At 30.4% G+C, this 12,277-nt stretch overlaps 1 protein-coding gene across 2 annotated transcripts; it reads right to left on the bottom strand.

Moving 5' to 3' along the window:
* Positions 1–5,478: 5,478 nt before the first annotated feature.
* LOC109812827 (uncharacterized) lies at positions 5,479–9,297 on the bottom strand. 2 transcript variants are annotated; one of them, XM_020376889.3, is made up of 3 exons: positions 9,140–9,297; positions 5,958–6,138; positions 5,479–5,828 (listed from the first exon to the last, which is right to left on the bottom strand). In XM_020376889.3, the coding sequence occupies exons 2-3, from the start codon at positions 6,126–6,128 to the stop codon at positions 5,757–5,759; spliced, it is 243 nt and encodes an 80-aa protein (XP_020232478.1). In that variant the 5' UTR covers positions 6,129–6,138; positions 9,140–9,297; the 3' UTR covers positions 5,479–5,756. The 2 variants fall into 2 exon arrangements, with proteins under 2 accessions (XP_020232478.1, XP_020232479.1); XM_020376890.3 differs by having other exon boundaries at positions 5,958–6,132.
* Between the last annotated feature and the right edge of the window lie 2,980 nt (positions 9,298–12,277).

Below are 12,277 nucleotides of genomic sequence, written 5' to 3'. Positions count from 1 at the left end.
GATTAATTTTATTTAAAAAAATTACAAACCAAGTCGATCAGCACTATTGAATTAATATATAGTTCCACTTGGATAGGTAAGAAAGAGTTGTATAGGGCAACTGAAGTCCATGAAATTTGATTACTATTGCATTAATTGTATATATGAGTTGGTGCAGTGCAGAAATGATTATGAATAAAATCAGAATGATACAAAGTCTAGTGTCAGATGAAACATGCATACGTCCAATCCCATCGAACTGATGGGTTTCTTTACACATACAGCACAGCACAGCGAGGCGTGAACTACCAAAAGCTTTTGCTGCTGCTTTGGAGGATCAGATCAGTAAAGCTATGCCTCAGCTCAGCTCAGATCAGTGTACTCATTCCATGCCATACACACACTACTACACTAGCCTTCCCTGTTTTGTTTCTTTTGTTCCTTCTTATTCTTTCATTATTTTTATTATTAATCATGTTATTAATATAAAATATTTATTGATTTTGTTGATATTAATTTTTATAAAAAAATTATTAGACTGGTTACTTTTTTATGTAAGCTCTCTTTTTAATATTTTTTTTTAAGTATATAAGACTCAAATTAAAAATCTTGTATGAGGAAGTAGAATGAGATGTCACTTTAATCGTTGGTATCCATTCATTCATTCAGTTTATGTAAAAGACTCTCTCTATACATCTGACTATTCCTTTCTTCTTTCTATGAGTCATAATATTCCCTTTCTCTTAGCCTATTGGCTTTTGTTTGGTTTTGTTAAGGGAAGCAAATCTCAGTCAGAAAAGCCCCCCCTTCCCCCCTCTTCTGTCACGCTGTCTTGTTCGTGTCACCTTCAATATTTGGAAAAAGTGGTGCTGCTCACGTTTGGAAATTTTTTGTTCCTTCAAGAAACCTCTATATTTAGAAAAAGCCTAACTAAGCATATTTGGTATATTATGTTCACTCCCAAGCAATCCCTATATATCAACTCACCATCTACCTTTTTCTTTTTAATATTTCATCTCGACAAAGTCAAACAATATGCAGCAACCCACCTTCCATTTTCATATATAATAATTATAATAATGAGTTAGCTAGCTTTTTTTCAAGCATGCATAACCCTCTTAATTTTCCTAGTAGCTACATATATGACTATTTGAATTATGCATGGTCAATTAAAATATAATATGAAAGCAGTTAATTAATTTGTTGCCCATGATTGATTGTCTGTCATGTTCAATTTTCTTATTATAACTTATAAATGCTTGTTAATTAATTAATTACTATTGTAATTTTACAAAGTGCCAAATCTCATGTCAATATTGATGTGTAGCAGTTTTGATACTGACCATAACCCCTTACTGGCCTGTCTCTGCTTGGAATTTTCCCTTACACAATCGACGCATACATCAGCTTCATGTAGTGGAAATTAATAAGAGAGCCAAAAACAAAATTTTATAAAAGATCCAAAGATGATTTCTCTGTGCATAGAAATTGCAAATTCAAGCTCTTCGAGGGGGATCTTTTCCCATCTTGTATCTGCTACCATTCATGAGATTAATTTCGAATCTGCAGTGATACGTAGTTAATCTATCATTTCAAATTCTTCGTTAACACATTATTTAATTATTTAATCATATTATATTTATATTTATCTTGTCTTTTTATGTGTCAATTAATTAGAGAGCATCTGTTTATCAATCTTTCTTCATTTCAAATTTATTAGAGTTTATAGTTGCTACGCGTATATATTATAATAACAACTACAGACACTTATAAATCACGAACATGCTGATAATATGACACTTCTTATTTATTATATACTTCTTGTCACATTAATTGATTATATTACTTATCATTTATGTGTATATATTTTTTTTTATCTCTTTTTTTTTTTTTCTCGAAGTATATATCAAATAGAATGGAGGCATCCATACATGGCGATTCATATTATATATTACGTTTGCTTTGTTCTTATTTTATTTATATTAATTAACTTCAATTTTATTTTGGTTCTAACCAATATTCCTTCCGTTTTAGTTTTATTTTTCATTTAGAATATTATTTTGTACTAATAAAAAATATTAATTATTTTTCAAATAATATCTTCAGAAAATAAATGCACTAATAAATATATAACTAACTATATAATATTGCTAATAAAAATATTTTAGTCAAATAGTGTTATTTTATTTTATAATAGGATCTGATAAAAATAATTGTTTATAAGATTCATGTGTGGATTATATTAATAAATAAATTTAAAAAAAAAAAGAAGAAGGAATATATTCTATATATCCAACGTAACAGGGTAGTGATCATGATTTTTTTTTCTTTGTTCTTTTTGGCAAGAGATATAGCATGATTTCATATGGATTGTAAGAGGGGGGGGGGGGGGGGGGGGATGTGAAATGTTTATCAGAAAATTCAACAACAGCATAACAGAACAACGAGTAACACTACTCACTCACATGATGAAATACATGCATGAAGGTAAAGAAGTATCATTAATTAGTATAATACACTAAGTGGATAAAACTATGGCCATACAAGTCAAAATAGTCAAAACAGTGAATATAGTCATGTTTCAAGATTGAAGTATTAAAGTCTACTGGAGTGTGGGGATAGCTAGAAACCAAAACTAGCTAGAGCCGACTACCATAATTAGCTGCTGCATTGGACGTGCCTGAAGTATACATGTTGCATGCTGCATGCTGCTCAACCATTACTATAGATAATAGCGAAGCCAAGGTATATTTCATACATCTATATATACAAATAAAAAATACTTTACTTACGTGTTATTGTAGTATAGTGCTTTAAAAGAAATCAGTTCATTATAATTGGTAGAATGAGGAGAAATATGAGAAAGAATATGTTATTTTAGAAGAATGAGTAATTATTATTTGAAATGAATAGTTATTTTAGATGAGTTGAAGGATAAAAATGATATGTATAGTAAAAACATAAAAAGAATAATTTTATTAAAAATTAATCATATATTTTAAGGATAAAATAGAAAAATAAATGTCAAAACTTAAAAATTTAAAATCTCTTTTATCTATTATAGGAATAATGTCCGTTGCAAATGGATGGTTATATGTAGCTGCATGGCAATCACCGCCAGAAAACTTGTCGGTACTTATTTACCACCACTTCAATATCAGATGCAATATAATCTTTATTTAACAAATACTACTATTAAGTTGTTATAATATACACATTTTGAATCTATCTTAAATTGTTAATTTTAACATATAAGTTTATTAGTATATTATAGTCATATGTTTTTATTAATCTATCAAATGTTAGTACAATACAATGTACGTACTGTCAGTGAAGACTTCTAAAATTTATATTAATTTAAATTTTATTAAATATAAAAGCAACCTTAATATTTACAATTTTGTCCATTTGAAAATGACAATTTTTTTTAATAAAGATCCATTTCTAACATGTTTGTTTATTTGAGTATGAAGATGAGAAAAACAAAATAGAATATAAAATTTATGCTATTTATTTTATAAAAAAAATAGAAAGTGAGATTTGTTTTTTGGGAATCCACAAAAAGAACTCCACTCCTCACAAATTGGAGTGAAGTGGGGGGTGGAACTCTCTTTTTAATTTTTCTCGTTTTAACTACTTAAAAACCTAAATATTTTTTATAAAATGAAAATTAAAAATAGTAACTAAATTCATGTTAAGGGAAAAAAAAAACAATAGAGTAAAAAGTTTAACTTTTTAAGTTAATTTTCAATTAATTTAAAACTATTTTTTTATAGTACAGTTTATTTATTTATTTTCACTCTGTCTTTTATTCATCTAAAAAAGAAAGAACATTTTCCCACTCCCCTTTTCTTATTTTAATTTATTAAAATATCATTTTTTTTTTACTTCTATATATAATTTTTTTTCTTTCCTCTCTATTGAACTTTTAATCTAAAAAAAGCATAAAACCAAATGGAGATAAGCATGAAGGGTTAAAGAGCATAATGTAAGTGATGGAAACAAACGTAGTTGAGTAACAGGGCACAAGTGGAAGTGGTGTACATAGGAAGGATTGAACTGACAAAAGTGAAAAGTGGTTCTCAAGTGTTTCTCCATAAACCCACTCTACCTTGACCGAATAAACCTACATACCTATGTCATTATTGTGCCTTAACACCACTGTACATGTGCATGGAGGATTCCACTTCAACCAATCAGCCTCGTATTTGTATGTTGTTCAACCCCAAAATCAACACCAAAACCGGTCTAACCCATAATAAAGCAAGCAGGGGATAGGGGGATATAGTTAGAATAGATTAGGAACAGAGGATACTATATTATAATCGTTTACTATATGTACATGTTTGGATATATATCCATAATTTATATCTAAGTCACAATTATATTAATCGATAGAGAAGTTGATCTTTATTATTTTAGTTAATTATAGAGAGAGTATTGATTCACATTTTTTTTTATTTGGTTCACATACTATATATGTGCAAGTTTAATTAATTATCTTTATTTAGTCTGTGTATTAACTCTCGTGTTTGTACGTAATTTTTTATGTTTAAACTAAAGTTATTCAAAGTACCATTTTTTTTTTACATCTATGATAGCTTTTACATTTTAAAGGTGATTTTATCATTGAATGTGGAGACGTGTGAATTTATGATGTACGATAAAATCATATTTCTTTTTGAAAAAAGTATTTGTACAGAACAACTCATGATAAATATGTCTAAATACATAATAAATGAGTAACTTTTTGTCTTCAACAATTTTTTTTAGGATAAGTGCTTATGTGTGAAACACAAAATTTTGTCTAAATTCTTGTTATTTCCATCTTACCATACTACATAAATTTGTGAAATATAACTTCTTAATGTTATTTTTTTTACGTGGAAGTCATAATTTTTATGTAAAATTAAGAGAGAGAAAAAAAAGACATTCAAAACACGACTTCTATTAAAAAAACAAAAAACAGATGTAATGTTTCTTAACATGTCCTCCACAAAATATCACATTAACAAGCAGGTCTTGTGATTTGATTTTAAACATTTTCTTTCATACTAGAACACTAGGGGGTTTCTTGTTAATCCACCGTGAGAGTCTTAAAATGTTACTAGTATAAACAATTCCACTCACACTATGAATTGAGGATGACTCGTTTAAGTACAAAAAACACATACATAAAAGAATACTAATGAAAATAACGAGATGTGCGTCTCCATCTACATCTCAAGTGAGTATTTCACATCTCCATTTCGTGAAAATGGTGGACGTAGATGTAAAAAGTCAGGTAAAAGCATTTGATTTATATAAATTGTCAAAAGCATATCTTTACACAGATATCCAACAAAAATTGACTTTAACATATCATCATGTTCTTCGTAGTAACAGTAATTTATATTAAATGTCTGCGTAGTGATGTTTTATATTGATAATATATAGATTAAACTCAGTAAAATCTATCCATTGAACATCAAACACAACATAATCCAACACCATACAGAGTGTGAAGGACAGCGCCAATATCAGTGTGCTGTTATAAATGATATGTAGTATGTTAAAGCTTTAATTGATACAGAAAAGAAATTACACCGGTATTCTTCAATATTATTCCACCATCTCTTTCAACTTAAGTAAAATATTTAAATAAACAAAAAATATAAATGTCGTCATCAAGACGCTTCAATAGAGAATACAAGTTACTGTACGGTCATTTTAACTTGACAACCAAAGCAGTGCAGAACAGGCTAAGCTTTCCAAATACACATATGAAAATCTTAGAATTACTTCCTTCCTCGGCTAAGCCTCTGCAGTTGATAATTGATACTGCCCCAAGACTTTCTGTTCTTTTTACTCTGAAAAAACAAAATTGAAGATTTATTTTTTTGCACTATTTAGCTTCAAGTAATATGATAAAAGTGAAACCTGAGAAAGTTCGAGGGCAACAAAGGATGTCAGTTTTCATTAAACTATATCTATATTACCTGAGATTCCATACAGGCATTTAATAGCTCCTTCTGCTTAGCACAAGCTTCAAGATCGCTATGGTTTGCAGCCATACAGTTGAGAAACAATGCCATTTCCTTCATGCAAGGTTTTTGAAGTGAACTAAATCTCTTAGGGTTGATAAAAAGTGTACCAGCTTTCCGCCCCATTATCCTACAACTTCACATACATTCAGGAAAAAGTCGATTTCTTTTTCAATTTACAGATAAATAAACATGTAATACAAACCCATAATTGAAAAGTTTTATGTTCCTTTATTAATATATATATAGGCCAGGAAAAAAAAATAAAAATGAATAGTCAGTCATCACTATAAGTCTAATGCAGTTGCTCATGTGGTCACCAAAACATTCAGCCAACCCCAAGGGATAAACAAACTATGGCCACTTTCATTCTGTTCCCATCTTCTTTGTCTAGCTAGAGTACATAACAATATCCACCAATTTGGAAATCACACTATACATGCAACAAACCAGACCAAATTTAAAAATTATCCTCTAGTTCAGTATTTGGTTCAACTTACCTCAGGTTGTGTTTGGATAGAGAATTTTAGAATTCCAACACATTTTACAATTTCAATTGCTTCAATTGAAATTCCTACAATTTTAAATTTTCTGTTTGGATGAAGAAATTAAATTCCTTCATTTTCAAAATCTCGCATTTGGACAAACTACAAAGCAATTAAATTTCTTCATTTCTTCATTTTTTCATTTCTTATTTTGATAAAATAACCAAATTACTTCATTTATAAAGTTTTATATTTGATTAAAACATTTAAATTTCTTTCATTTATAAAATCTTTTATATTCACTAGATCTTATCCAATCTGTATGAGAATTTAAACTATATATGTGAATCACATTTCCTCTGAACAACGGCCTTAAAGACACAAATTCTGTTTCTCTTTGTAAGGAATGGATAAATATTAAATAAACAAAAGTAAAACAATTGAATTGAAACAGGAAGGGAGCACTAAACCAAAAACTTATATCACATCTAACATACCCACCAAACCATAGATGCGCCAATAATTTTCTAGCTGAAAAATTAAAGAGCCGTTTCTCTACTGACTCAAACCATTAGCTTTGCCTTCACTCAATTAAAATTACAAAAAAATTCCCCCCCAAAAAAAAATCCAGACAGGAAACAATCCACACAAAAAGCCATTATAATGCAAGCATTGAGTAAATTAAACCATGATATTCCTCCATCGACAATGTTCAGTTCACTGAACAAAATTTAATAGTACATTAGCTATATTATACTTATAGGGTGTAAATGAAACAAACTCATTTCCTGAAGTGCTGCTAGTAAGCAAACCAGCCTTTGAATCTTTTCCAGCACAGCAGTTTTGTAAAATGGTAAAGTGAGTTTCTATTTCATCTGTTTGGTACAGGAGAAGAAACTCACCACTCTGTCTTTATAAAATGAGTAACAAACCACACATTAGTCCTAATATTCTTGGCAACTGGAAGATGAATCAAGCAACCTTTTTCTCCTTCTCACTATTCCTACTCCTTTCCTCCACCACCTTGGCCATTTCACTTGCCCCTGCAGCAGCCCCTAAAGCCCCTGCGGCAAAAACTCTCCCTACCCCAAAGTCTGCAGCACCATCACCAAAACCATCAATCCCCACGTTACCTCAGTCTCCAGACTCTGCTGACTCTGTCCCAATGACATCACCTGAATCCTCAAAAAGGCCAAAATGTTCCAAGTCCTAATCCGCCTCCTCAAAAACACCAAAATCAAAAACAACATCAACTCACAGCTTATAACAGCCAAGAGTGGGGGCATAACCATCCTTGCACCAGATGATTATGCCTTTTCCCAACTCAAAGCAGGCTCTCTAGCTCTCTAAACGAAGCCTAGAAAATAGAATTTGAGCAGTTACACATCTTTCCAGATTTTGGGTCACACTCAAACTTCAAATCTCTAAGCAATAAAGCTCCAGTTTTACCGAGATCAGAATAAATCTGAAGCACTCAGTTTGGTTAACGTTGGTGGAACAAAGTTGATGTCACTTGAAATAGCTTTTGTCATTTGCAACCACGTGGAGTTGATCCATTTGGCAGCTGTACTTTCAGTTTCCTTTGTTCTTTTTGCCTCTATTTACAGAGGGAGTTTGTTTATTCAAATTTACATTTTTCAGAATCAGGGATCAACGTCTGGATTCTTTAAACAGTTTTCGATGATAGAGAATACATCAGAAATAGAATCTTCAAATTACCAACTACAGACCATAATTTCTTGATTTTTAAAAAGCTTAAAATTTCAAATTTAATCAACAAATTAGAGTTACTATTTTACAAATCCAATCAACCTAAAATTTTCTAGCTACAGCGAAAGGATTCTGATTGACATTACAACAGAAAGCCACCTAAATTTACAACGGAAAAGCATAGCAATGTATAAACCTTAAAAAAATATGATTATCTTCTATTGTGAATCATGCTAATAAACAAACCGATGACCTCTCAATCCTCCATAATGGTTTTGCCAATAATTATTCTGGGTCTTCCTCTACCTCTGTCGGTAGGGCTATACTCCATTCAATAAAGGGCTTCTTCTCTCCTTCAGCCAATTACAAACAACCTATCGCGAGATTTTATCAATGTTTTTTACAACCAGTACTGCTGCAACTTTCTCTCAAATGCATTCATTCCTAGTACTAATCCTAATCCTAAACCTATCTGTTTGATGTGTCCACTCATCCCATGCAATGCAACCCATGATAACCCAATATTTTAAGAAGAAATTAACTTAGCTCCTGAATGAAAAGGAGCTTAAGGTAAAGGATTGTTCCTTTTTCAGATTCAAATACACACTATCTTGATTTAATAAGTATCAACAGATAACGATGTGCACATTCAGAAGGTAGTACAATTTATAGTAGTTATATGGTTTAAGATACGAGCTAGACTGATATATAGATAAGAAATGCTTGTGATGGTAATTAGAGGAAATACCCTTCGTATTAACATTTCTTATGAGATTCGAAGCCCCAAATAACAAATGAAGGCATTTTCCCTTTTCTCTTACGCAACTAACCCTCAAAGACAATACGATAAAATAATAAATAAACTACAAAATCTCACTGATGGAAAAGCTAATTCTGAAGAGAAGCGAATAAAGGTAAAGAGAGGGGAGCAGAAGCGGTTACCGGAGAGAGAAGAGTGGAGACGCCGGAGAAGTAACGCCGGCGAGGTTGAGGCTGCACCTTAAACGGAGAAGACGCCAAAATGCAATAGGTAAACAAAGCAGAAGAGAAACGAAAAAAGTGAAAGGAAGGTGCGGGCCTGGGCCTGGGCCTTGGCCTTGGCCATTTTGAATATTTAGGTTTAAGCAGTAATAGTTATGGGGTGATGATATATACACTTCCTATTTTTTATAAATATACCTTCAATTTCTTTTTTTAAAATAAAATTTTTAAAATATTCTTCTAATTAAATATGATTATGTTGATGAAAACGTTAATTTTAGTATTTTAAAAAATATTTTTTGGAATAGTAAAATTATTATTTGGAAAGTATTTTTCAGAAGTATGTTTTTTATATAATTTCAGAAAGTTCTTTCTGAAACATTAAATTTATTATTCTAGAAAATATTTTCCGGAATTATGTAACAAGCACACTTCCGAAAAATACTTTCCAGAATAAAAAATTTACTATTCCTAAATATACTTTCCGAAACAAAAGCTTTATTATTCTAAAAAATATTTTCCGGAACAAATAGTGAGAAGAATTACTTAAAAGAAAAAATATATATGGTTTTACACATTTCCCTTCGATATTGAACCCGCTTACAACTTATAACAAAACTAAAAAGGGAAGTGGATAATGCAGAAATTGAAAAGGGAAGAAGGGGAGGTATGAAGGTGCGGAGAAAAAAGTAAAGAAGAAGAAACGGGGTGCATAAAGAAGAAATAAGAACAGTGAGAAGGGAGGTGTGAATATGAAAAATTATAAGTTAGAAAAATAATAAATCCGGAAGTGTGTTTGTTACATAATTATGAAAAATATTTTCTGAAATACTAAATTTAATGTTCCGGAAAGAACTTTCCAGAATTATATAAGAAACACACTTTCGGAAAATGTTTTCCGGAATAATAATTTTACTATTCTGAAAAATACTTTCCAGAATACTAAAATTAACGTTTCCATCAATATAATCGTATTTAGTTAGAATGATATTTTAGAAATTTTATTTTAAAAAGAGAGATTGGAGGTGTATTTATAAAAAAATAGGAAGTATATATATCATCACCCATAGTCTGCCTAAAAAAAATAAAAAAATAAAAAACTTTTAACATAACAAAAAAAGATTGACATTTTTTTTAAAAAAATTATATATGTATATTGATAATATATTGAAATATAACTTTTATAATAATAATAATAATAATATATAAAAGGAATACCTCAAAAAAAAAAATTAAATATTAAAATTAATAAAGATTATTAATACTTTGTTTAGTGTAAAAAATAGAAAAGAAAGATTATATTTAATGAAAAAAAAAAGATAGAAGATTAAATAGGTCAATTCTACCTATTTTTTTATTATTGTCTTAAGTAAGGAGTTTGAGAGAAAGTAATAAATAGTGTTTTTTAATTATTTTGGTATAATAATAAGAAGAAGAAAAAAAAGGTATTGCATTCATGTAATAGACATATTGTCTTTATTTAAAACAAGTATGTTGTTTAAAGGGTCACTTCAGTCTTTGACTTAAGAGTTTATAGAGACACCCTATTTTACTAGACAGTCAATCATAGTATTGATTTTTGTGTTTAAATGAATAATTAAGGTATTTCAATCTTTAATGAAAAAATCATGAATTTTCTATAGTAGTTTATCATATTTATGACATTGGATTACTACGTGCATATTTGGATGCGCGTTGCATTAGGGTAACGCGTATATTCTCTTCAAAAAACGTGATTCCTCTCTCTGGATGCATGTTTGGATTTTTCTTTTTCACACGATTTCACGGATGAAAAATCAATTTTGGCTGAAGCTAGTGAAGATTGCTTCTATGTCAAGGAAATTGATTTTGGTAAATCAATTTTCCAAACGCAAATCCAAACAGGCACTACATCTTCTCAATTGGTTAGGAGGCTAGCAACACGCAAACTGTAAAATTCACATGAAACACTTGAATTCCTTGTTCTAATAATTAGTGGGGGCTTGATGTAAGGCTAACAATTTTGTGTGGATATGGTTCCCTTTGCCTTTAGTTTCAGAGAAATCAAACAACCATCTTCCAACTTCATCTCTAACCACACCACATATTCCCATATGATTGATTATAAGAATATAACTATCGACTATGTTTAGTTTTATAAAAAGGATTCTTTAAGGGGGACTATTCCTATAAAGTATGTCTTTGATGAGTAAAATTTTAGAGGAATGGTAATTGTGCATGGGTGTTATATATATTTATTGAGAAAAATTCAAGTCCCACATCGACTAGAGATTAGGCAATTGAATAGTATATAAGTGGAAAGTAACTCTCACCTTACAATCCAGTTTTGTAAGGTTAAGTTAGGCTTAATCCACTATTATAAGATGGTATCAAAGCTATCATAGATTCTTAAAAAATAGGCCGCTCACCATTGATAAATACATCATAAGCATGAGGGGTGTATTGAGAAAAACTCAAGTTTCGCCAATCCTAAATCAATAAAAAGGGTCACCCACCATTTATTCACATACCAAGCCCAATAACCCTAGACATGAGGGGATGTATTGAGAAAAATCCAAGTCCCACATCAACTAGAGATTAGACAATTGAATAGTATATAAATGGAAAGCAACCATCACCTTAGAAACTGGTTTTGTAGGGTTAAGTCAGACTTAATCCACTATTCTAAGAATGCTTAAAACAACATGATGAATGTCAACCATCACCTTACAAGCTGGTTTTGTAGAGTTAAGTCAGGTTTAATCCACTATTTTAATAATGCTTAAAACAACATGATGAATGTTCCATGTCTCAAGGGAGAACATTGTTTTGTTTCTCCATCTCCAGACCCACCGAATAATCGTAATAATTTTCTATCATTCATCGTAGAGAATCTTGGTTAACCACAAAGTACTCTTGTTAGGGTTAGTAGGGGTAGAAAAAAAATTTGTTTTGTGCCAAAGCTCACATGAATTGGGACAATCCCTTAGGCCTGTCTTTGGTCGAAAAAGAATAATGAGAGCAAGTAACTAAGGTTGATATATGACACCCCCACCTTTTGGTATTTGTGGGTAAGACATTATAAAGGATTCATTAGTAGAAAGTCTCATATTCTCTAAT

The sequence above is a fragment of the Cajanus cajan genome, chromosome 2 (assembly GCF_000230855.2).
Source record: "Cajanus cajan strain Asha chromosome 2, NIPB_CcT2T_4, whole genome shotgun sequence".
Lineage (NCBI taxonomy): Eukaryota > Viridiplantae > Streptophyta > Magnoliopsida > Fabales > Fabaceae > Cajanus > Cajanus cajan.
The sequence above is the reverse complement of the archived record's forward strand: the minus strand, read 5'-3'. Positions and strand labels throughout refer to the sequence as shown.